At 42.6% G+C, this 27,294-nt stretch overlaps 1 protein-coding gene across 4 annotated transcripts; it reads right to left on the minus strand.

The window, feature by feature from the left end:
* Positions 1-1,226: 1,226 nt before the first annotated feature.
* GLYR1 (glyoxylate reductase 1 homolog) lies at positions 1,227-27,294 on the minus strand. 4 transcript variants are annotated; one of them, XM_061351124.1, is made up of 17 exons: positions 27,150-27,294; positions 26,197-26,289; positions 25,047-25,083; positions 23,676-23,755; positions 13,728-13,866; positions 12,890-13,132; positions 10,293-10,379; positions 9,323-9,379; positions 8,189-8,239; positions 8,002-8,075; positions 6,114-6,213; positions 4,904-5,014; positions 4,499-4,600; positions 3,311-3,473; positions 2,349-2,528; positions 1,729-1,853; positions 1,227-1,371 (listed from the first exon to the last, which is right to left on the minus strand). In XM_061351124.1, exons 5-17 carry the CDS (start codon positions 13,812-13,814, stop codon positions 1,297-1,299), a joined length of 1,455 nt encoding a protein of 484 aa, XP_061207108.1. In that variant the 5' UTR covers positions 13,815-13,866; positions 23,676-23,755; positions 25,047-25,083; positions 26,197-26,289; positions 27,150-27,294; the 3' UTR covers positions 1,227-1,296. The 4 variants fall into 4 exon arrangements, with proteins under 4 accessions (XP_061207108.1, XP_061207109.1, XP_061207106.1 ...); XM_061351125.1 differs by lacking the exon at positions 27,150-27,294 and adding an exon at positions 26,740-26,760; XM_061351122.1 differs by lacking the exon at positions 26,197-26,289 and having other exon boundaries at positions 27,150-27,287.

Consider the following 27,294-nt stretch of genomic DNA (forward strand, 5'->3'; position numbering starts at 1 on the left):
CTAGTCTTTCTAGAAGTTACTGTCTGGCCACAGAGTCACAGGCACAGGAAAAGGTTTCACACTGTGCTAGTGTCATGCCCAGAGTAGTAACACTAAGAACATGTATGGAAAATCTGACATGTATAAAGATCACAAATCAGTACAGAAAATCATCCCTGTGAGGCAGGCATTCATCACCCACCTTTCCAGATGGGCAAACAGGCAAGGGATATAATGACCATGCAAAGGCCAGACAGAGAGCATGGGAAGCAGCTCAGGAATCCCAATCTCTTTGCTCTGTAATTGTTCTTTTCGCCCCTTTCAGACTCATCACTCTGACTGTGACACTGCTGTAATCCAAGACACCTTTGTCATTACTGTCTACAAGGATAAAAAAAAAAAAACAAGAATAAAGCAAGTGAAGCAACACAACATAAACTAAGACCAGGAGCAACCCTAAGGTTTGCTCCTTCCCCAGAATATCTCTGCCTCAGTTTTAGGCTACATGTTACTCTTGCAGTTTTCTATGCAAATGTGTTGATATTCAATGCTGTTTTGGGGATGGGCAGCTGTGATTAGCCCTTTAGGAGGCTCACTTAACACTGGCATTCTCTCATTTTCATGAAGGTTTGTGTTCCTTAAGCTACAGATGTAATCTGTTCTTCTTAACTGTACAAGGAATTCCTCCATCAGCGTTTTGGGGAGGTGGAAGTTTAAACTGAAACAGAATCAAGACAGTGTTGCATGCAACCCCATTACCTTCTGAACTGCCATTCTCCTCCATGGGAGGTGCTATATTCTCTAAGAGTGGCCAATTAACAAGAATGCTCCTCACCTTACCTGGGACCAAGGACTTTACTGATATTCATAGGTAGATGGGAAGTATGTCACCTGTCCTCTAGATGCAAAGAGTCCAATACACGCATTATTTTCACAGCAAAGAAGAAAAGGGATCATTAGAAACAGCATCCTGGACAAGCATACAAAGAAGAAAATAAAAGCAGCCAAGCAGCAGATTTCTGGCAGAGTTGCCTCAGAGCTTCTGAACAAGCCACCACTGTTCTGTTCCATGACTGTCAGTGCATGGCATGGATTTTTCTAATTAGACTGCCACAATCCAAGCCCCTTCCTCCCCCCCCCCCCCCCCCCTTCTGCCACCAGGGGAAGGCTCACTGCAGCAGCTGCCTCCATGGCAGGTCTCAAAGTCTGTATATAAAAGTAAATGGAAAGACAGAGATGGACTGGTCCAGAGTTAAAACCAAGTATCATAATAATATTAATCAGTAATCATAGTACTAAGAGTAAGAACGGTGTAGCCTAGTGGATGTAGGCCCTGTACACTGCAGACATGTCGTTGTCTGACTGGTCCAATGCTTTTGCTCGTTTATAGACCTGGAGAAGAGAAATCAGGAAAGTATCAGTGCTTACACATGTGCAAAGCCTTTCCCCAGCAGAAAAACTACTTTGCTGACCACTGCAAACCAGAGAACTGCTTTGTATGTCAAGTCATTGGAGCAGCACAAATCAGGACACACCAGGTACTGGTGAGGCCATCTATGTTTAATGACGTGACATTCTAAGGGCTTCTAAAATCAAAATAAATTCAGTTCCATCCTACTCAAAATGTATTTCAATCACTGTTCCCTTGTTACAGAGATGATGTAATTCTTAGATTTTGGCTTGTGTTGATAAATGGCTCTACAGAAGAAACGTTGAGCAACACACATCTGAAAACTGAGTAACTCTTACCTCATTGGCAGCAGCTGCCATGGGAGTTGGGTGGTTGACAGAATCACCCAGTGCAATAGCTAATCTAAGATCCTTCTGTATGTATTTCAGGTAGAAATCAGGTTTAAAGTTTCCTTGCAAGATATCTGTCGAGAGGAATGCATGCAAAAAATAAGCATGACAAAAGTAAATGAAGCCCACACTGCAAGGGCATGCAACTCCACACCAAACTTCCCTTTCCCATGCTGAGCACTGGGAACACTGCTTTTAGCTCTTCGTTTTCTCTGCCCTCTATCTTTACCTGGCCACAGCAGATGTCACTACTGCCCACTGACAAAGCAAACTGACTGCAAAGCAGCTTGCCTTCCACTTCAGTTATTACCCTGGCCCAGTGAAATCCTCACTGTGAACTCAAATCCTAAGCAGGCTGTACACCATGCAGAGCTTGGGGTGAATTCTCAGAATCCCTGACTATGAAAGGAAAGGAATGAAACTCAGCTCTTCATTTCCAGAATGCTTAAAATACCCAGAATCCCAGGCTGATGAAGATGGGATGGTTATTTTCTCCCTTCTGCATTATCTGAAATGCTGCTAGATTGTGGCAAATGTCATGTAATAAAACAATGTCAAGAGAACTTTACTTTGGCACTTCTGGTCCAGGAAGATGCTAGCAAGTTGTCCCTGATTGAGGATATCCAGAAGGGTCTGTTGGGACTGGCCAGTCACTTGAGCCAAAGTCAGTCCTTCTGCTATCGTTGCCATGAAGCTGCCTTGGACCATGTTGACAATCAGCATCATCTTGGCAGCATTGCCAACTTCACCTGGGAGTGAGACATACCATTGGGCATTCCTCCAGAAGAGATACAGCAGCCTTGCTCCCCCATTCCACACAGTATTAACACTACCAGACTCTTCACTTGGCAACTCTCCCTTCCCCAGAAAGACTTCAGAAACTCACCCATTTTGCAAGTACTCAAAGGAAGGAATTGTAAAAGAGTAAGATTTAAAATGAAAAGCAGCATGGATTTTCCAAAATGAGCCAGTATTCAAAAGAAAAAAATCACAGAATCAACGAGGCTGGAAAAGACCTTTAAGATCATCAAGTGCAACTGTTCCCCAGCACTGCCAAGGCCACCACTAAACCATGTCACCAAGGGCCTCGTCTACATGGTTTGTGAACACTTCCAGGGATGGTGACTGCCCTGGGAAGCCTGTCCCAATGCCTGACAACCCTTTTGGGGAAGAAACTGATCCTAATGTCCAGTCTAAACCTCCCCTTGTGCAGCTTGAGTCCATTTTCTCTTGTCCTGTCACTTGTTCCTTGTGAGAAGGAACCAGCCATCTCCTCTCTCCATCCCACTTTGAGGTAGTTGAAGAGAGCACTAAGGTCCCCACTAAGCCTTCTCTTTTCCACACTAAAGAACCCCAATTAAACCTCCAGTTAGGCTGAAAGCTCTGAAATCAGCCAAGGTCCAGAAGAACAGGCATACTGCTTATGGAGACAAGAAACAGAGAACACATATGCCTTTTGGACTCCTTGCTGGAATTCTCAGTCCTTGTGCTGACTAAGAAACCCCTATCAGGCCCTTTGTATTTCAATTACCTAGAAAAAATGAAGTCTTCCCCATCGCTTGGAAACAGCTACTGCAGTCCTCATATAAACCCCTGTCGCCAGCTGCCAGGATCACAAGCATCCCATCATTAGATAGCTGCTGATTTCCTGAGACCGGTGCTTCCAAAAAGCGACCACCCCGGGACACAATCACCTGGAAAAAGAGCATCTCTGGTTAGTTGTGCATGAACAGCATGCATTGATGCTGTGTAGGCAGTACAGCAAGACCATTGTTTAAGGCATTCATATCCCTGAGGACAGAATTTTAAAGAAGAATAAATAGCTTAGACACATAAAGAGAGGAAAACACTAACACATGCTCCATCCTGCAAATGGTACTCGAGACCAAGATTTGCCCTCACACTCCAGCAACACTTTCATACACCCATCACTACTGTGCGTGTTTTAAGAAGCTGAACTTAGGTGCTTTTGCTATGGTATCGGTAATGGACAAGGAACTGGTGCTGAGGCTATACATGTGGTGTAAGCCAAGAAGATATCCCCCCCTCTTTTTCCGCAAAGAGGAAAGCCATAGGTTTACTAATATTACAACTCCTCACTCTCCCAATTCATGTTGTACACTACTGCATCGCCAACATGTCTGCTGAAACTTCACCAAAACCAGCTCCCCTTCCCCATGCAACACCACACACTGCCTTTAGGGCAGAGAATAACAATAATGATGTCAAAAAGGAAAGAAGATACTACTTCAGAATGTGTCTACAGAAATCTCTATATTTCTACAAAATGAAACATGAAGGCATTCTTTTTCCCCAATCACAACATTTAAAATAGATGATTATGCATTTTATCAATTTAAGGGCAGTTACTAATCTAGACAGTGCTTTGTTCTCCATCTTGTTACAGAATACCAATCTGCTACAGATACTTCTTAAGGGATCAAAATCTGGCTGCTGTCTGCACTCGTGCCACCTAACAGCCCTGCCCAATCTACAGGCTTTGTTTGATCATCTGGGAATGTCTTGTCCAACTTTGTTTGCTAGTCAAGATTTGACAACTTATGTTGTCCTATTTTCCTGGGACTTGAATGTTTCCTAAAAGAAGCCCAAGAATCTTCAGAAGCATCTTTTATTATCAACAGCTTACTGCCTGAAGCAACAAGAACTGCAGTACTGCTGCTGAATCACAGATGTAAGAAGTTCAGTTGAATGTTATTACCTGGGCCAGCTCTGTGACTGTATCTGCATCCACGGTGGACATATCCACATAACACTTCCCTGGGCGAATACCCTGCAACACTCCACTTGGACCCAGTACCAGCTGTGGGGAACAGAAGAACGGTAAAGCAATAGGGTGTCTGCAAAGAAACTCCAATCCTGCAGAAAAGCAGTTCAAGTGAGCCTGGCACTGCACTGGTGGACTCCTACAGGGATGTCAAAACCTAACCCCCAGGGGTTATTTTTAAAAAGTATGGTTTTTGTCGGGACATTTATTTTTACACAGCTGCACTGCCCAGCACCTTCAATGACCTACCCAGCCTACCATGGCTAGTAGGAATCAGAACTGGCAGTGACTCTATCATGTAGTCTAGCTGGTGGAGGAACAATAAGAGCTAATCCTTACATCCTTTGCTGCTTTTGGATCTGATACACAGGCAAAGGTGATGTCACAGGTGGAGACAACTTCAGCGGGGGTTCTTCCCAGCCGTGCCCCCTCCTGGATGAACAAATCACACTGCAAAAGTCACAAATCCAAATGTAAGAAAAATTAAGTCTGGAGCAAATGGGTTCTCTAGCATTTCGCTGAAACAAAGTCTGCTGCTAGAACCAAATTCAAAAGGAGTCAGGCAACTGGGTTGTCAGCTGTTGGTTTGTCCATACACACATACAAGGGCTCTTCTGCAGCTTTTCTGAAGCCCCAAGTGAAGAACTTCAAAGAAAGACATAGGAAAGAATATGCTTTGGTGAAATAAGAGACTGAAGGTTGTCAGGTTTGGAGGCGAGATGTGAAGAAAAATAACGATAAACAGACATAGAAAAAGGCACTACTGGACAGTAAACAGGAATACACACAGCTGAGACATGTTTCAGTGGCATGCTGCTTCAGAGTCTTAGTTCCTTCTTATTCTATCCCCTCATATTAGCCAGTTTTTGCAGTAAAAAAAATAAAAAATCTTTCAGTCCCTTTTACCAAAGTAACCACAGTGCTCTTCCTGCCTTTGATATTCCACAGTACCATCCAAGTACCACCACTCCCCTAAGTTACCTATTTTTCTTCTTCCACTACAAAGGACAATAATGGCTAGAATACAACTGTAATATAAACTCCATCTTTACTTTGAATATACCTATAAAACCCTTCTCATCCTGGTCTTACGACACAGTAGGTTTTCAACAGAATCTTTGTTACTGCCACATGAACAGAACAATGGATGTGTGGACAAAGCTGTGGTCTGCATCTTAAAACACCACTCCTGAGATCAACTCCCAAGCAAGTCTTTTTGTCTGGCTCCACGAGACAATGACTTGTCCATTTATATGAGCAGTATTTCCAGAGGCAATTTACATTGCATTCCCCAACACATACACAAGGTTATAATTGTTCTGGCCACTCTCTCTTCTCATACAAAATGGCAAGGGGATGGGGACTGTTCACATAGGAGTGACCATACTATAACAGACTACAGCTTCATCTAGTCAAAAGTGGCTCCCAAAAATCACCTAGGAATTAATGAAAAACAAGGTGGCAAGCATATACTTGTGTTTCCTGGGCACCCTCTCCCACATTTAGAAAAGGTTAAATTTCATCATCTGGACCTTAAGCACATGCCTACCTTCTCAGCAGTCCGGTTCCAGACAGTGACAGTGTGACCCATCTTCAGTAAGTTGGAGACAATGCCACTTCCCATTAGGCCAAGTCCCAGAAATCCTATCCTGAGAGGAAGAGATAAACATTAATGCAAGAGAAAACAATTGTTGCCAGCCTCTCATGGTCTTGGAGATGAAGAAGAAACCCTGGAGCATCACTAGCAAAGAAGTCCCAAAACCACACCAAAACCAAACACATTCAACTGCAGCCATAGCTAGAATAGGCAGATAATGAGCTTTAAAAGCAAGCTACTGCTTATTTTGCTTACCAAGCATCCCTAACAATTTCTTGAAGAATCTCTTTAGTCTGCTTCAGAAGACTACCAAAAGGTAACAGGTTTGGTTGGTCTGGGCTTTTTGTCTGGGAGGATTTGTTTTATTAAAATTATTCCTCTTTTGCTTTCTGTTGCCAGCCACTGCCTTATTGAAGACAAAGGGAACTTTCAGAGATCAACAGGTGCTTCTCTAATTAATTTTCGATTTTTAAACTAAGTCACATGCACAATGACTTGCTTATACTATTGAATGATTACAATCTTTATTTTAATAAAGCTCAGCAAGGACTGATGTGCTAAGCATCACACACAGACCTAACTAGACAGGGCTAGGTCTGTGCGTGATGCTTAAAAGTAGCCCCTGCTCCACAGCTGTGATTTCAGATAGGCACAGAAAGAAAGGAAGCAACAGGCCAGTACAGGTCACCATGAGCAATGGCACAATAGTTCCGGACACCAGCTGCCTTCCTCCTCCTACCCTCCCAAAGCTGGCAAAAGTTTTGTTCTCCCTGTTCAAGAGAAAGACAACGTGCTAAAAAGCTCCACCCCTGTAGTTACCTGCAACAGGAATTCCTTCACAGTTACTGTGGCAAGGATCCTTTTATACATCATGTAGCTTCCTACCAAACCAACAACTCTACAAGGAGATTCTGAAGCGTTCAGTTACATGTCTGATGTAACTTCACGACAAAATCTGCCTGGCAATTCCTGTTACTTCTTCAGAATTAGCCATACTACAGATGTGCTTTTGCAAGCCACCTGCACTCACCCAGCTAGCCATGCTGCCTTTGTTAGAGCAACCTCATTTAGACAAGTCAGAGCAAGTCACTTAAACAAGGTTCCCCTATTTTCAAGTCTCTAAAACAGACAAGATACTCTTTTTCTCCCAACCCACCTCTGAACCACATATTCCTGTGAGACTGTTTTACCTAACAGATTCATTGTTATTGTAGTTGCCCTGGAGTACGGTTGAGAACTGACATCCCATGAGAACGACCATAATAGCAAACAGCAAGCTGTGGCCTGAGCTCAATTTGAACAGAGCAGAAGTTACAGAGTGAAACAGGAAGCTCAAGTTAGGCTTCTCTCACTCTAGAAAGGAGAAGGGGTATGTTAGAAGAAACCAGAAAGCTCACATGCTACACAGCAAAGCTCTTGCGGTGGGAGAACACGCCTCCCTTGTACTCTTGTCTTCTACATGCTCAGGAGAGTGATTAAATAATCCCAGTCAACTGCCAGGCACTACACTTTCTGCCTCATACAGCATTCTGAAATAATGATGCTTAATGTTCTGCAGCATGCCTTACAGGAAAAGGGCAACTGCAGAAAAGCCCTGAATTGCAAACTTATCCAGGCCAGACCTTATTCTGAATTTTTCTACTGTACAGCCCCTGTTTGTTTTTAGCTGCCTTCTCCCCTTCTGCACCCCAAATCAGAGTTTCACACAAGGACAGAGGAGATCTGTAGTCAGAGGGAAACATTAGGTTTATTTATTCTCAGTGACAAGCTGGATAATGGCTGCATGTCTGAGCTGGGAAGGAGAAAAAGGGAAATGGCTGAAGTGCGTTGGAGGTCTTACTTTTTGTCTGTAGGCGTGATACTGCCATTGACTGCTGTGCTGTCTGCTGCCTGGATGGAGGTGGATCCTGTTTCCTGGGGTGGGGGGAGGGAAGAGGGGGGGGGGAAAAAATAGAGTGCACAGCTCTGGAGGAACTGTAAGTCCTCAAGACAATAAGAAAACCCACCAAAACCAAGACTGGCCTTACCTCTTCACAAACCTTCAGCTTCTTTGTAATGGCTTGATAGCAGACAACTGGCTGCATGGAGAAGACAAAGCATTCAGGGAAAGGACAGTGCTGATTTGCTCTGCTTAGCAAATAGACATATCCTTGTTAGACAAAAACAGGCAGCTCACCTACCCACCACAATATGCAAAGGAGGAAAGCTCTTAGGCTTTCTTCAAAGGGAGAAAATAACGAAAAAAAAACCCTACTGAAACACACTAAGCTCCTCCCTTCCCACCCTGTCCCAGCAGGTGCCGCGAACTTCCGTCTGTAGTTCGCATGACTGGCTCCTCTAGAGGCAAGGACCCAGGGCAAACCTACTCTCACATTGGGCCAAATTAAACAGAAATCTTGAAAGCCTGCCATAGAGTTCTTTGCCTCCTACCTATGCCCAGTAAGTCCATACAGCTGTGGAAGCAAAACCTTCTTGTTAATGTGAGAAGGCAAGTGGCTGTCAGCAAATGTTAAGGTGAAGGCTGCTCCTTCCCATGCTGCTTATGGTAAGGCTTGTTTAGATTACAACTGTTAGCTGCTCTTAATCCTTCTGGCTCTGCCCAGATCCTCAGCTAAACATAAAACCTTTTTCATTTGATTTGATCTTTTCCTCCTGACATTCGATGCTGAAGGTAAAATCCTGCAAGGCTTCTGACTCTCAGGAGATAAGCTGGCTACATTTTACATGAAGCTTTTCTGGTCCTGGAAATCCTGCCATATTCAGTTAGTTGACAAGTTCATCCAGAGGAAGGAACTGGTAGGACAACAGAAGACAACCTAACAACAGAGATTCTAAACAGAAAACCATCTTTTCCTACCCCTCAACATTCAATCTACAGAATTTACAACAGAGCTGTCAAATCCTGGTGTGAGATTATCTTTAATTACTTAAACTATTCACTGAACTCAATGCCAAATCATTCTAAACCTTAAGGCTAGGAAGTAATTAAACACATGAGAATCCAATTGCCCCTAGCCCCTGAAGAAGAGTATCACATACTCTCTATGTGTGATACTCTTGTGATGAACTCTTTACACATACTGCTTGTACTTAATCCCAGCACAGGGCAGGATGCCAAACTAGACAGACCAGGAGAATAATCCTGTCTGCCAAATCCTCACCTTCTCTGTCTGACTCAGCAGGAAGTGATGGAAGTGTGGATCGCTGTCCTTCACAGGCTACAGAGAGAGAAAGCACATGCTAAGAAACATTCCCAGAGAGTCACTGAGCAACCACAGCACAATTCCCTTGTTCTCCCAAACTGCACAAGAATGACAGATTAAGGTGGAAAATATTAAACATATCAGCTGTATCAAGCAGCCTGTTTCAATTAAGCAGTTTACATTGTGTTTCATTCTCAAAACCAAAGCCATTCAAATCAAATTCCTCTAGCTTTGGAAAACCAGAGAAGATTATGAGCAAGATTAACATGGGAGGAAGAGATCTCATATCCCACTTCTTCCTCTTCACAAGGGAATGAAAACATTATTTTCCAGCTTCCAGGGAACTCCTTAAAACAGCATTCTGGGAATTGGCTGTGGATTACACCTAGCACTGTCACATGCTAGGCAATCCGTATTAACAGGAACAAGGGCTGTAAACCCAAGTATCTCACCTCCCCAGTGAGCATCATAAGCACTACCCTTCAGTCATACTGCTCTTACTCTGCTTTACTGAACACTTATTTATGCATAAAAACTGAAAGGTTTCCAAAAGCTGCCTATGAGGGAAATCAAATGAAACTATTCTGTATGATAATATTCAGACAGGGAGAGCCTATCCACATCACCTCCTTCAGTTCCATGAAGCCAGTCCCAGAAATATCTTTGAAACAAGAAGTGCAAAACTGAATGCAGCACGTTAAGTGTGATTCGGTGAACGGTTTCACAAAGTAGTATGCTGGGAAATGAGATTTCAGTCTTAATTGCCCAGGATATCGTCTAGCTTTGTTACACTTCAGAATGACAAAACTAGAGCATTTTTGTTCCTACAAGAGGAAAAGATCTCGCTGGTTTTCAGCCCAGACATTAGGTTCTAGATTTGCTTAAACAAACTCAGTTCCTAAATCACATATATTGTAAAGTTTCTTACCTCACTGACACTTGGTGGCCATTTAAATCCAGCCACTGTTCCAGTCATCACTCTCTTCACTGTACTTGACTCTGGAATTGTGAGGTCCTGAGGAGACAGCAAGAGAAGCAGAAAGAGCTTACAACCTGGCTCAGTGGCTGGCCACAGCAAGTTGATTATATGAGCACACAGTTTTGAAAAGCACTACAAATGCCTTCCATGTCACATGATATTCCATGAAGTGTTCATACTTAAACACACACTATATTAGTAAACACAAGTGAGGTGAAGAAAACATGAACTGCCAATGAAGCAAATCAATCATAGTTATCACTTCTGGAGAATCCATTATTCATATGTAAGAGGAATCATCACAATTGTGTAATCATGCAATGAGCAGATAAACAAACGATCAGACCTGATCCAGCATTTTCCTCTGGTGGATGCAGACCTCTGCACAGAGGTCTAACTCTTCCAACCTTCCCATCTTAAAAACAAGTAGCCTACATTTTAAGCCTGTGGCTGACAATCACATCTGCTCAAGTCTCCAACCTTGAAGTGTCTAGGGAGAGCCTTGCACACTAAAATTCTCTCCTTAGAGATCATGCTGCTGTTTCAACTGGTAAAGCATGGATGAAACCTGCTCTGATACCTACAAAGTCATGCTGGTCCTCTGAAAACATGCATGTAAGCTTAAAAGCAAGAGTATTTGAATGACCACGTATGCCTACAAAGCATTCATATATAGAACACCCCTCAGCAACAACTGAGTTCTTGACTTTTGTGCATTCTTATTGTTTGGAAAACCACAATTTGGACTGTGATGGTGCAAAACCCCCCAAATCCCAACACTGCAGCAATGCAAGACAGTGCCATTAGTGTTTTCTACCCCAGAGCTAAGGATTTGGGAAAATTAACGAGAACCAAGCAAGACAACAAGAAGATTCTAAAATTATTTCACAGGCTGCAAAATAGTATTACAGCAGTACTATTATATTTTGACAGCATTTTCTTTAACTGTCAGTACATTACTTTCCAGAAGCTACTTTCCTACGTTAGCCTGCTTACTTTCATGATTTTGGGCTAGACTTATCACATACCTGGCCACCTCTTTGTGATACGCTGTTTAAAACCAGTCCCCTTGCAATTTGCCAGTAAAATAATTTTTACTACCCCAAGTCACTCAAAGCACTCTGATGCTCTGAGGTAGCCAATACTGTAAAACCTAAGCATGCAATGTGTCAGCATGATCAGAATTCTCCCAGTGATTAGTTTTGATTAATCTTGGAATGAAGCTAGCTCAAAGACACAAAAGTGTATGGCAAGCAGCAAAAAAGGCCGTGTGGCCTTGTAATAGAAATAGTGGAGATACAACAGGCTCATAGCAAGACACTGTGAGAGGTGAAAGCATGTAGCATGAGAAGTATTTTCCTGCATCAGTCAAGCCACAAGTTCTAAAATTATTAGTAAAAATTCACAAATACGCATCTGTTCCTCCCCTCCTCCAGCTCCTCCCCAAAAGGAGAAACTGATGGGCTTTGTTATACAGCCTCATTTAACAGAAGACAGCTCTAAAAAAAAAAATCCAGCATTTCCTTCACAGCTACTACCTGAGATTATCAGCTCCATTTTAATACATCAAGAAAGAGTCTGCTGTTCAACCAGTGAATGCAAATCCATTCACCATTTTGGAGATCAAAGACTACCATCCTGACTTGTATCCAGAAATACACTGAAAGTAAAGATTGTGAAGCATGGCATAACATGATCCCTTTGGAGCACAGGTGAGTGAGCAGGTTGCCATACAGTTTATCAGCTGAGGTCTTCCAATGGTCTTCTGGTGTAGTCTCAAGACAGAGCATGCGCACTGTAATGTTCCACTGAAGAAATAATTATCCATTTGGAAAAGGAAGATCTGGACCACAACAGTGAGTTCCATAACAAATAAAGAGGCTGGAACTCTAGATGATGGTAGACAAAGTATCAGTGGCTATTGTTGCTGCCACAACATCCAGAAATAACAGGGAACTAATGGGCATAAAATAATAATGCTCCAAGTTCAGATCTTTGTCATGAGGATGGAAATACATCCTATAGCATAGAAGCTGGAATGAATACAACTAATTCTTCTGGTGGATTCCCCAGGCTACAAGAGTTTCTTCTTTAAGCCCTACCTAGCACTTAAGAACACACCACCCCCTCTAAGTACTGAGGGTGAAGTGGTAAGACTACTAATCATTTAATCATACCAAGTAGATGAGATGGGAGAAGTCTGGAATCATATGAAGACCCATGTCTTAACTTAATCTTCCAACACAAACTGAACTTGAGGGATGGGCAAGACGAAAGGTGGAGTCACAGGATACAGCTCTCAAAGCCCTCTCAAGGTGTGAAAAGAGCCACTCAAAATAACTAACTGGTGAAAATTACGGGAAGAATCAACAACATGCTTGCTAAAGGTATCAGGGGGCCAAATGTTCTAGAAGTAGTAACACAGAACAGCTTAAAAAACTTGAGACTGAACTGACTCTTCCTGCTGGCCTGTTAATCAAGGTGCCAGTCAACCCTTGAGTCCATCTGTAAAGTCCACAGGGCACTGGTGGACATGCATAACAAACCTTCTCATCCTTGGGTGGACGCCCCCGCTTTCGGGGACTCTGATCCTGGGTTCTTTTCAAAGGTGATTTTGATCCTCTCTCTGATGAGACAGAAGAGACCCTCTTTTTTCCTTCCCCTGTGCCCTTCTTCAACTTCCCTTCAGGGAAACTGGCTTTGCGTTTCTCTTCACCAGCAGATTGCTTGCCTCTTTCTTCACTGGAATTATGCCGATTCTTCTCTTCATTGGAGTTATGGGAAGATGCCTGAGAGATTACAGAACAGAAGATGGTAAGAAAAGAGGAGCTGGAATGATTTTCATGCAGAACCAAGGATGTGAAAGACCCTGTGCTGATTACTAACAAGCAAAACAACAGCATAGTAACTTTAAAACTAGATATTTGTTAGCCCTTTGAAGTTGGTGAATGAAGTTCCTGATCAGCTCTCCTGCAAAAACACATCAGTTTAGGTAAGGAGTAACGGAACAGGCCACTTAAAGACTTGCTGGTATCGTGTTCAGACAGATGCACTTCCAGTATACAGAAGACAAGATTAGCAGATATCAACTTCTAGCCCAAGACCTAAGACTAATTTATTAAATCATCATAAGCAGATCAATTAACGTCTTCGGTTTCTCCATCAGTTTAACACCAGCTTTTCCCCATCAAACAAGACTGAACGGGGAAGAAAAGAGGATACAAGAAAAAAAGAAAAAACTTCAGAAAGAACCCCAAAGGTGTGAAAATGAAGCCACCCTCAACCTGCCAGATGTGACAAACTCCTTTCACACAGAAATGGACCTGATCATCATTCATGCCAGACTTGTTTTGTTTCTCACAGAGTGAAAAAGAAACCACTTACCTGGTCCCTGCCTTTGGTTTTTCTAAGAAACTCCTCTACAGCATCCACCGCTTGCTGGAAGCGCTTACCCTTGTTAATCTTAATCATTTCCTCTTTGTGAGGGTGATAAGGCTTTAGCTGCTCCACTTTGATCCAAGCACTAGAAACAAGAAAATAAGTTAGTTATATTCTCCAAACAGCAACTTTTTCAACCATCCCACTTCCAAAACCGCACAGATACACCTTTTTTCTCCAGAGCTACTGAAGATAGCAGCCCAAATTCACTTGCTTTCTACAGCCTGAAAAGCTGTGATTTCTGCATTCACCAAGAATTTTCTTCTGGCACTTCGTTTCTCTCTCAAGTTTTATATCCTCTTATGCTCGCAGTGCTCCAATCTAAGTGCTATTCATATATGCTGTCAGCAAGACAGCTTTTGGATGTGATCACAGGTATTTGTTTAGAACAGAGGCAGCCTAGTGACTGCTCTTGTATCACAAGGGGGAATACCCATAATCACATGCTTCCACAAAAGACAGTCAATAATATGAATCTGCTCGAGAGGTTGTTGAAAGCAGGGGTCACAAAATAATTCTCGGCCATCCACCCCTGTTCAAACATACTTGGCACACATGAGGAAAAAAAAGCAAAATTACATATCTCAACAGACCCAATCACAAGCACAATGAGCAAAAATACTACAGGTTATTGCTGAAGAAGTTTCTGATGTACCTTGATATTCCTCACGAAACCACACTGATTCACTACTGATATTTTAACTGGTACAGTAGCACAGCAGCACAGCATTAACCTGGCTGCAGTCCTATGAGGAAACTCAAGTAACTTCCCACTGCTGCTAAATAGGACTTCTTAACATTTACCATGTTGTCATTTTTGAGGTAAAAGAACCACTCTTCACTACTGATATTTTAAGATTAACTGGTACAGTAGCACAGGATTAACCTGGCTGCAGTCCTATGAGGAAACTCAAGTAACTTCCCACTGCTGCTAAATAGGACTTCTTAACATTTACCAAATGTTTAAGTGGTCAAATATAGGGTGACAACTCTGCCTTCCTTGAGGTTGACAAGTTCTTCTATCACTCCTTCACTGCCACTTAGGGGAATGCCTTTGCTTTCAAAATCCTTTATGGCTCTCAGAGAACAAACTACCTTCCTCTCTTCCCATATTCAAGCCCAGGCTTATCAGCTACACTGTTACAAAGCTACTTCCATCCAACTGAAAACTGACCAGAGTAAGTTTTAGAAAAGCTTTTCCTGACCTTAGGATGGCCAACAGTGCTTCCGAGCACACAGTAAAACCCAATCAAACTTATTTTCTCTGGTCCCAAATCATCTCTGTTACAAACATCAACTAGCCATGGTTATAGGTTTTAAGTATTTTCCAGTGCAGTTTAGCTCTTGCAAGCAGTTGAAATGGTTTAAGAGCTACCTTTTCAGACACAGTAAACATTATGTCACACAGCTATGCTGAACATAAAGATGAAAATAATAGCAATTTTATTATTGTTGTTATGCCTTTCTGGATCTTGCTTGTCCTCTCTTCATGAATATAACCGAGTAAACTCTTTAAAACCATGGAAATCCTCTTTGCCTGCATTAGCCACTGTAGTAAGCAATCGATCTGCTTGAAGCAGACTGCAGCTTTTTGGGAATTGATTGCAAAACATGCTGGCATCCTTCCCACAATACCACTGCAGACTACACCAGGATGCCCATAGTCTTGGAGCAGATTCCAGTACTGTTTTGCATGCAAAACTCAATCTTTGCTTAGTTTACATCTTCTTCTTAATACTGACTTAATATAATATAAAAAGTCAAATTGCTACTTTCAGACTAAAGTCTGCCATCTGGCAACTGTTCAAAGAATCCCATCTAGCTGCCCATTAGTGAACTGTATCTTTAAATTCTCTTCTACTGTAAAGCTCTTCTGAGTGGCAGCCAGCGATAAAGCATCCCTAGGTACTAGACAACATCAGCCCACAAAACCCTTCCGTTATGTATATGAAGGAGCCAAAATTTTGGACTACGCTATAATAAAGTGTGATAAACCTTGTTGCCAAATTAGAATTTCTAAATAAAAATTGCTTTTCTTCTATCAAGGCATTCTCTTAGGTTTCTGTACATCCTAGCCCTCCTCACCAGACACGTCCATTAGCTTCCTTTCTTATTTCTTTTCCTTTGCTATGGAGAACATCTAAAGCACAAGGCTTTCTGGATCATAGCTTCAAAGATGCATCCTGGCACTTATGATTCTCTGTGACAAAGAGCTAGTGATCTCAGAGGCAAACTGATCAGTGAAAGACAGTCTTAAATGCTGCCTCAATGTTAAAAATAAAATAAAATTAAAAAAAAAAGTAATAAAAGTCTTTTCCTTTCCACTTCGTTTTTTTGTGTGTGTCATTTAAGTGGATAACCTTCTATATGGTACAAACATATCTCTGCTCGGAACACTTGAAAACAAAAGAACTTTCCACCAAAACAATCATTCATGTTCAGACACAACAGATCTCTCTGTTAAGCAATAACCTCAATGCCAACAAAGTCAAATATTTAGGTAAGAGGCCTCTAGCACACAACATATAAAAGAAACTACTATTTGGATCATTACCCTCAAAGAGTTGTAGTCAACAGCTCCATGTCCAAGTAGAGACCAGTGATGAGTGGTGCCCCTCAGAGGTCAATACTGGGACCAATGCTGTTAACATCTTTGTCAGCAGTATGGACAGTGGGCTTGAGAATCCTCAGCAAGTTTGCTGATGACATGGAGCTGTGCGGTGCGGTCGACGTACTGGACAGAAGGGATGCCATCCAGAGGGACCTGGACAAGCTGGAGAGGTGGGCCAATGCCTGCCTCATGAAGTTCAACAAGGCCAAGTGCAAGGTGCTGCACCTGGGTCAGGGCAATCCCAAGCACAAATACAGGCTAGGCAGAGACTGGATGGAGCAGCCCTGAGGAGTAGGAGTTGGGGCTGTTGGGTGACGGGAAGCTCTCCTTGACCTGCTGCTCACGCTCTGGGGATGCAGCCCAGCACACGTGGGGGTTCTGGGTTCAAGTGCACACCCCCAGAGTGTAAGCAGCAGGTCAAGGAAAGGGATTCTACCCCACTGCTGTGCTCTGGGGAGACCCCCCTGCAGTCCTGTGTCGAGCTCTGAGGCAACAACTCAAGAGGGATGTGGAACTGTTGGAGTGAGTCCAGAGGAGGACACAGAGATGATGCAAGGGCTGGTGCACCTCTGCTCTGGAGACAGGCTGAGAGATCTGGGCCTGTTCAATCTGCAGAAGAGGAGGCTCCAGGGAGACCTTAGAGCAGCTCCAGTTCCTAAGGGGCTACAAAAAACCTGGAGAAGGGCTTTGGATAAGGGCCTGCAGGGACAGGACAAGGGGGAATGTCTTTAACCTGACAGGGGGGAGATTGAGATGAGTTCTTAGGCAGAAGTTCTTCCCTGTGAGGGTGCTGAGGCGCTGGCACAGGGTGCCCAGGGAAGCTGTGGCTGCCTCATCCCTGGCAGCGTTCAAGGCCAGGTTGGATAGGGCTTGGAGCAACCTTGTCTAGTAGAAGGTTCCCCTGCCTGTGGCAGGGGGTTGGAACTTGATGAGCTTCGAAGTCCCTTCCAATACAAACCTGTATGATAACCCAGCAACGAATTAATGTCCTAGAAAAGCATTAGTGACATTACTGAAGATGTCATATTTAAGATGAAATTGTATTCATACTGCTACAGAGAGTCATCTGACATCTGTTAAAATATGGGCTAAACAAAAAGTGAAAAGATGTAAAAAAGGTACGTGTTAGTACTGGGTTTCTTTTAGTTTCTCCATACCCTTCCTCACCCTCTCAAAATATTCTTATAAAACCACTACTCATGTAAAATCTATGTTACATTTATGAACAATACTCAAAAATTCCAATGCTTTTAAAGCAAAGGTGCTAACACATACTATGAATGTGACCTGGAGCTGCATGGAAAACCGTAGCAGTGGAAAGATGCAATCAGAGCTGCCAGACTCTAATCTATGATACGAGCTTAGCACAGTAAAGTAGACCTTAACCACTCAGCATTCGAGCCACTCTGTTCCAGTCTAAAGATATTACTTCCTCATGATAAATTGGAGAAATGGAAGTCGAGGACTGTACACAAATTTTTTGCAAGCTGTATGTTTAGGGATGGAAAACAGTGGCACAGTACCTTGAAATGTCTGGTACTTACTACAGTCTGGGAAAAAATTCATCATGTTCTACAATGCACCAGTATAGATGTCCACATTAAATGCTAACACAACCAACTTCAAATGTCAAGGGAAAACTCCTTGGCTATTTACAAACACAACAGAGAAATCAGAATGGGTTTCCTGCTGTTAAAAGGGAATGCCTCAATTTCCATTAGTAAAACAACTCAAATGGCTCAAAGTACAGGATTTGATATGCAAATGTCTTCATGGGGGAAAAAAAACAAACAAAAAAAAAAACAAAACAAAAAATGACCACAATAAATCAGAATGATTGCCCATGCAGCTAAAGGGAGGGCATACTGAGCAAAAGAAAACAAGGCAGCAGGGCAATACTGAAAGAAATTCTAAGTACTAGGTTTTTCATATTTGTGCAGTAAGAAAGTGCTGCAGAGTACTTACACATCCAAAGATACAAGTAAGAGGTGGAAAAGTTTTACTGTAGTCATTTTCAGCTACAGCACTCTGCCTGCAGAGATGCCTAACAACATGCCAGCTGGCTGTGTTATACAGCAGTATGGCTATACAGAGCTCTGCATAGAATAATTTGCTTAGCTGAGAAAAACAGTGCTATAAGCTAACTCCCTCTTGGCAGCTTGGCCTATACCCTCAGACCACATGTAATACCTGGCAGATTTTGTTTTCTGGTGTCAGGACCTGAATGAACATTTCAGAGACTATATCCAGAAATCTCTCATGCTAATATAACATCTTCAGTAATGTAATGTCACTAATGCTTTTCTAGGACATTAATTCACTGCTGAGTTATCACAGAATCTCAGACTGGTTTGTGTTGGAAGGGACTTCAAAGCTCATTCAGTTCCAACCCCCTGCCACAGGCAGGGGAACCTTCTACTAGACAAGGTTGCTCCAAACCCCATCCAACCTGGCCTTGAACGCTGCCAGGAATGGGGCAGCCACAGCTCCCCTGGGCACTCTATGCCAGTGCCTCACCACCCTCACAGGGAAGAACTTCTGCCTAAGAACTCATCTCAATCTCCCCTCTGTCAGGTTAAAGACATTCCCCCTTGTCCTGTCCCTGCAGGCCCTTATCCAAAGCCCTTCTCCAGGTTTTTTGTAGCTCCTTTAGGCACTGGAGCTGCTCTAAGGTCTCCCTGGAGCCTCCTCTTCTCCAGGCTGAACCAACCCAGCTCTCTCAGCCTGTCTCCAGAGCAGAGGTGCTCCAGCCCTCGTATCATCTCCGTGTCCTCTTCTGGACTCGCTCCAACAGCTCCACATCATTCTTGTGTTGTTGCCCCAGAGCTGGAAGAAGGGGGAAGAATCCCCTTTGTTGACCTGCTGCTCACACTTTGGGGCTGCAGCCGAGCACATGAGGGGATTTCAGGGCACAGATGCACATGGACAGGTCATGGGGAGCTTTTCATCAACCAAGACCCTCAACTCCTTCTTCTCAGGGCTGCAATAGACTGCGGATTATTATACTTCTCTTGGATTGCAAGCTTTCAACTTTTAAATTAATACATCAAATCAGGAAGAGCCCCTTGACTCAGCCACATTTAGTAAGACTAGTTTTGTTCTGATGCTTCATGAAAGTGCAATGAGTAAAAATGGACTACTCAAGCTTTCTATTGAGACTGATATATATAATTTGCAAGACCTATTACAAGGTTATTGCAAGGCTATTACAGACTACCTAAAGGGGGAAGAGGGAGAGACACAAGCTAAATGTTTGCACACATCTCTGATAACTATAGGACTCTTGCTACTATTTCTACGAAACACAGTGAAATGATACCTTCAAATTATTTTTTTTTCTAATTTTTAACAGTGTGATATAATGAATTCCCAAGCAGGCTATGAAATGTAAGAATATTTTGAACTGGATGAAGCACACTAAGGCTTGCAAGCTGCAGGCCTGCCAGTCTATTGGTACTAGACACTAAAAGCAAAAAGGCACATATATAGGAAAGTATAAGTTCTTACACTGCAATACTTGACTACTGGAATGACCTACAAAGACTTTCTAGGACAAGACTGTAGCTTGAGAAATTAAAGGGGACTTTAAAAATTATCTTAAAAGCACAGTTAGAAACACAGGTAAGAGTTCAAAGTTCCACTTCTATTTAGAAAGACTAAATTAAAATAATTTTGTTTATACTCCCATATTTCGATGTTATTACATCCTTGCCAGGTCTATGGGCAGGAAACATCAGGTCTTCACACTTTTAGATGAAGAACCCTTTTAACGTGACTTGCTCTGAGAAGAGGCAGCCAGAAAAATAACTCCTAGGCAGAATGGAAAAATATCCTTATCAATGTGGAGAACAAGTAAATAAGAGGCACTACATGAATATGTGCATCACATCAGAAGCAACTGACTCCACCTGTACAATTAACATATGGAACACAGAGCTCAGTAGAAGCTTTATCAAAAAGCCAGGTCTTAGGCCACAGTCTGAATGTACTCACGCTCCCAATTTACCGTCTTTAGCCAAAACTACTCACAGCCTCCCAGTTAACATATTTCCTTAGTCACTGCAGCACTGCACTGGGAAAAACACATTTTCTCCGGTTATAAATAATCAAAACCTATCTATACACTACACCAAAGCCATTTTCAAACTCATCACTATGTTTATGTTTACCCCTCCATTCCACTCAGATGCATGCACACTAGTTCTCACTTCTAAACAGCTTTCTCCTTAATCTTTGGTATGGCAAAACTGGAGCCATCTAAGTCAGGAGGAAACAGCTTTTAAGTAGCCTGAAACTGAGGCATTACTGATCACCTCAGTCACCTGGGAAACCTCAGAAGAAAATAAGACTATCAAGTGTGAGATTGCCTACCCATCAACAAACTGGCTGGCAACCAGCCTCAGAAGTTTGTGAGAGGAATTCTACTCAGCAGCTAGCATCACCTTCACCCTATACACACTGGACAACAGGCAAATAGCTTATACCTGTATCCTTACCTGTTGAACCTTGACAAAGTAGAGCAAGAATAGAAGTATAAAAATGGATCAGTGATAGAAGAACGTCACCTTACAAACCTGAAAGTGTCAGAAAGAGTGAAGTGCTAGAAAACAGAAGCAATATACACTAGAGTATTAGTACGAGTAAGTGTACTCATCACAACATGGTGTACTCATCACAACAATGGACTACAGTCAGTGACAGAACTTTGCATAATCCTGCTTGTCACACTCTTCAGTATGTAGAGTAGTGCTGTTTCGTCAGTTACGTCTTTCCACTTACTGTTTACATGCACTTAGAAAAAAGTATTTGCAGAACATATCAGTTTACTCCACAAAATAATTAAAGGGATTTTTCTCTTCAAGCTCACATTTCAAGTAAAATCATTTACATTTTTCCTGATTTGGTTGATAATGCTCAAAGATCAGGATTTTCTCAAGCAGCACACTGGTTAGATCTGTGCTGTCCTAACTGTGGTGTTCTAGCCAGCACACCCGTTTAAACTTCCAAGTCAGGACAGAACAGGCACACAAGCTTCTCTATTAAAATTATTTTGAAAGCATAACAAAGGGGACAGCATTAATTTCTATTTAATTTTCCAGCAGGGTATGCCAGTCAAAGTGAGCACATTTCTAAATTATTAACAGGAAATGATTACATTTCACAAGCTGGAGATGGCAGGAGGAGACATGACAACCACCACACTACCTTACCGTGAAAGATAACTGGATTTTCCCTTGCCAGAGCTCTAGAATTGTGTAATAAATCCCGATTATTTTGCAGCTCGGAATTCTTTATTTGCATTCCTGTTGCTCATCTCAGCTACAGTACCACACATGACCACTTTTTTCCAGATTTGTCTTATAGAATCATAGAATAGTTAGGGTTGGAAAGGACCTTAAGACCACCTAGTTCCAACTACCCTGCCATGGGCAAGGACACCTCCCACTAAACCATCTCACCCAAGGCTTGATCCAACCTGGCCTTGAACACCTCCAGAGATGGAGCACTCACAACCTCCCTGGGCAACCCATTTCAGTGTCTCACCACCCTTACAGTAAAAAACTTCCACCTTATATCCAATCTAAACTTCCCCTGTTTAAGTTTTAACCCGTTACCCTTGTCCTGTCACTACAGTCTCTAATGAACAGTCCATCCCCAGCATCCCTATAGCCCCCCTTCAGATACTGGAAGGCTGCTATGAGGTCCCCAAGCGGCCTTCTCTTCTCCAGGCTTGAACAGCACCAACTTTCTCAGCCTGTCTTCATACGGGAGGTGCTCCAGTCCCCTGATCATCCTCGTGGCCCTCCTCTGGGCATGTTCCAACAGTTCCATGCCCTTTTTATGTTGAGGACACCAGAACTGCACACAATACTCCAAGTGAGGTCTCATGAGAGCAGAGGAGAGGGGCAGGATCACCTCCTTCGACCTGCTGGTCACGCTCCTTTTGAGGCAGCCCAGGATATGGTTGGCTTTCTGGGGTGTAAGTGTACACTGCCGGCTCATGTTCATTTTCTCATCAACCAACACCCCCAAGTCCTTCTCTGGAGGGCTTCTCTGAATCTCTTCTCTGCCCAATCTGTAGCTGTGCCTGGGACTGCTCAGACTCAGTTGTAGGACCTTGCACTTGTCACAGTTAAGCTTCATAAGGTTGGCATCTGCTCACCTCACAAGCATGTCAAGGTCTCTCTGGGATGTCTTAACACAGAACATCTCTGTAATTGATTCAATAATGTGAAATACAAGAATCAAGAACAATCAGGATAAAAGTAGTTAATCTCCTCAACTTCAGAACTTGATTTGCTCAAATAACCATGCCCAACAACGTCACCACCAAAAACCACTCTCTCCCCTCTTATCAACTGCACCTGTCCTAGACTACTAGAGATCCAACTAAAGTTCATACGATTATGCAGCATTTACTCTACTCCAAGTTTAGACCTCAGTTCTTAGTGGAAATTTATTTTTAAATACTGAGCAAAAAGAATGCATTATTTTCAATAATTTCCTTAATAAACATCCATTAAATGGTTTCAGTTGTTAACTAAAAAAGTTAAGGGTTTTCTAGTCTTCCACATGTAATTGCAATTTTCTCCCTTACTGCATAACTCAACACAAAATAACAGAAAATAAAGGGGGGGAGAAAAATAGCAAAATAATTTTCAGTTTGATTAAATCCCAAAGTTCTCGGTGGGGTTGGGCAGCTTTGAAGGGTTTTTTGTTTGCTTGTTTTCCAGCTTGTAACTATCTAAGTGTAGACAGCTATGATTTTGTAGATATGCTTGGAATCAATAAATTCTGTCTTGAAAAAGACAGCCTACAATAGTTTTTGCTTTCCTCTACTGTAAAGTCTTCTCAAAGCACAGCAAGAATCTTTTCAGTCACCAGGTATGACAGTATATTCTTTTACAAACATCAAATACAGTGCTGGTTTATTCCTCTAGCAGAAAAACAAATGCACTCATTAGCTGTACCTTTATCATACACACAGGCTAAAATCTAACCTCGTCATGTCACACCTACTGCCCTAAAAATGGCAAGCCACCTAGAGCTTTTCTTCACAGCAGCAACTGAAATCATAACATGATTTAGTTATGTCTTTCCTGTCTTCATACCCCCACATGAGCAGTTATAGCATACAATGATAGTTTATTTTTTTTAAAGTGCAGATAAAAGACAATCCTTTGCAAAGCTCCACTGCACTGTGTTAGTAAACATTTCTTCTGTGAAAGATCCTTATTATATGGCACAGTATTTTGCCCAGGTGAAATCAAGCAGGTACATACTGATCTTCCGTTCCAAAAAACTTCACAAAGAAGCACTTTTTCCCACGAGGTTTCTTCAGATCTTTAGGTGGATTAACAATCTGAAGGTGATGAGAAGTGAAAGTTAAAAAGCATGTTTGAAATGAAAATTTACTCTATGATTTTACATCATGTGTTACAGCTACTGTAGGTTTGTTTGCTTTTTCTACCTGATTAGGAAGAGAATCCTGAATCTGTAAAGTCTTTAAAGTAAATATGTAAGCGATGTATTTCCTTAGACATGGGTATGCTGCAGCAGAGTGAAAAAGTACCCAAACTCCATGGATGTATCACTACACTATTAGTGAGGTTTTCTTCTCCTTATCTCCAATAGATAAGTTATCAATCTTTTTAAAATTGGCATTAATAATAACTTCTAACATTTCCATCTAAACCTTTGTCTTCACACCCACAACAGATTGCTAATAAAGTTTAAAATATTAGGAAAAAGCTGTCATTCAGTTACACAGCTGACACCAGAAAAGCTCTAGAGCATGGAGTCCACTTGATCCAATAACAAAACGTTAATGGTTGTCATCAAACAACACTTTACCTTGCTACATGCTGTTCTCTCAGCGTGCTTAATCCTTATACATACACCAAAAATACAAAGTTATTTCAGAGAAGTAGAAATAATAAAAACAGCACATACAATTTTTTTAATCTTTTTGGCCTTTCATCAGGAAAAAAAACCCTAACCAACCAAATCAGAAGAGAAAGTTAAACTACTTCCTAACCCAGGATTACTCAAAAAACATGGCTCTAAAAAATATCTTGAGAAGACAGACTATTTCTATTACTTAACACAGTGCATTTAACTTACTATGGGAGGAAAGAAACTTATCTTGCAGAAACCAGTAAGAATTAAACAAATAAATCTGGGAAACACGATCAGTTTCAGAGCTGAAAGAACTGCTCTCTGTTACTTTTGATTACATCTGAACTAACAGATGTCAGTGACATGCTGAACCATATCAAATAAAGCCCTAAACTGGTTCACAGTTAATTTGTGGGATATGTATTAAAAACAAACAAACAAACAAAACCAAACCCAAACCAAAACAAAATAAAGCAAAAAAAAAACCAAACAAGATCCAGTATTAATCTTCAACTGAAATGCTTTCAGGCAGAACTCTCTCAGTCTAGAAGGAAAAAGCAAAACTAGCCAACCAAAAAACACCACAAAAACCTAAGAAAGTAATACAATAATGATGGGGAAAACAAACAAACAACAAAAAAAAACAACAAACCAAAAAAACAAAACTAAACCCTACACACACACACACACACACACACACACACACACACACACACATAAAACCCAATAAAAACCAAACAGCCACCAAACCTCACCTTTCCTGGCCATGGAGGATACCGGCCCAGCTTCCCCCTAGAGAAAAAAAAAAGTATTAGGCACTAGAAAAAGAGGAAAAGAAAAACCAACCAACCAACAAACAAACAGACCAGCTATCCCATGTTTATGTTTTTGGATTATGCTACATTTTTTGTATTAAGAGAGTTACAACTTACATTCTAAATCTATCGTGACAGACAGGACACACAGCTGACATACTAGCATTACACTGTTAGATACCTGCACCTAAACTAAGCCTCTCACCACGATCTCACTAGTCTATCAGAATTTACATGAATAGATCAGCAGCAGCACCGCTACTGCCTGGAAAACACAGTGTTACAGTGCTTATTACTCCCATAATACTGGATATTCCCTCACAAGGAACCGAAAAATATACTGATGCAGGCAATCAAACCAAAGTTCAGGTTGGTAACTTACAGTCATTCAGACATAACAGTCCAGTGAGCAGAGCAGCCACTGATTTCCAGCTCAGAGAACTGAGATTCTTAGAAGCTCTCACAGGAAAGAATTACTGTAAGGATTCCCTGAACAGTTCCATACCACTTTCTTCAGGTGCTCACCACCACAGCAAGACATGCTAAAGATGTAATAGCGCCATTTAAAAAGGCAGAAAAGTTACTTCCTACGCTTGCAAATGATTCTATTATGAAAACTACACAAAAGTACTTATTCACAGACGAGACATTAGTCTTAGCCCTCAGCATGGTGGCAATGCTTTCACAAAACCTTATCAGTCATTGTCTTGCAAGAGACTGGTAAAGAACCTATGGAGCCCACCACTCCCAAACTCTCAGCAAGCGGTTGTGAGATGGCAATGCTGCACAGACTATTCCACAGCCATGTTCAGGCAGGAACACTGCCAAGAGCTGGAACAGTGACCGTGTCTCATATTTGGTACTTCCATTCTTGTACTGAACAAGACATTCATCAAAGCCTTTCCTATGCTACTGTCTTTGTACAGAGTTCTTCTGTGACGGCTCTAGGGGTAGTACTTGTCTAGGTTGTCATGTACAAAACTAAAGCAGGATAATCTGCATTCCAACACTGTAAGCAGTGCACTCCCCAAATCTGCCTTCAAAAAAAAAAAGATAAATTATTTGCTAAAAGGAACCAATCTGTACTTACTTTGCTATATAAATTAGACAACTTCACAGCACTGTCAATTTTTCGGATGAGAAACTGCAGTTGTCACAGCATGGAGCACGCGCTTCTTTTTATCTGGGATATAAATATAAATGCATGCACTTGCGTGTTGAGAATTAGCTATTTCTTGCAAACCCTAGCAGCACACCCTGGCCTATCAAGTACAGTAGGGCCAATGCTCTTAAAGAATCGTGCTTGGAGGACTTGATGGATTTCCCTTCTGATCAGGAAATACACACAGGTAAAAAAAAATACAGGTCTCCATCTATTAGAGGGCAGAACCGGAGTGACAAAAGTGGCTTCTGTGAGCTACAACAGGGACATCCTAACGTGCAAAAAAACCAGTTTTCCCGATTTGCCGTATCGGTTCACTAAAGCACTGCTAAGAAATTGTATCGCTACTCATCCTAAACACCTACTAACTTTACGTCCCTTCTCACCTCCTTTGGGAGAACACCATATTTCCAACAGAGCCCCGCAACGATCGGCCCCCTAACCCGGCTCCCCTCACTCCCTCCTTCTTACACTGCTTCTTTTATGCGCCGCCTCCCGTTAGACTCCGACGCGGGCCGGGCCAAGAACCGAGCCTTCCTACTCCCGGCCCGCTTCAGCACACTGCCGCGGATCACAGCCCCCCCGCCCCACCTCACACAGCCCCCGAGGGCCAGCAGTAGCACCACCAGCTGCCCGGCCCGCAGCGCCCCCGCCGGCTGCGCTGCCGAACCCCTCCCTACCCGCAGACAGGAGTCGGGAAACCCCCCCAGCTGCGGGATGACAGCGCTCGTCACGGCATTCAGGCTCCCACCGCGCTTTCCCGAACACGGCACAGCCACGGCACCGCCCCGCCCCCGCATCCTCTGCCACAGGTAGCACCTCAGCCTCATTCACAGGAAGTGTCTGCCCCGCCATCCTCCGCCACCCGCCGCGCCACTCACCACACTAAGTCTCCGAGCCTCAGGCTCACGGCCGCCATCTTACCGACACAGCCCCAGCCGCGCCGCGCGAAGCCTGCCGGGACAGCACGACACCGCCGCGGGGAGCGGAGGGGGACAGCGGCAGCGCAGATTGGGCAGCCCCCGT

The sequence above is a fragment of the Neopsephotus bourkii genome, unplaced genomic scaffold (genome assembly GCF_033783945.1).
Source record: "Neopsephotus bourkii isolate Nb327-2 ecotype Australia unplaced genomic scaffold, CSIRO-AGI_Nbou_v1 NB_551, whole genome shotgun sequence".
NCBI lineage: Eukaryota > Metazoa > Chordata > Aves > Psittaciformes > Psittacidae > Neopsephotus > Neopsephotus bourkii.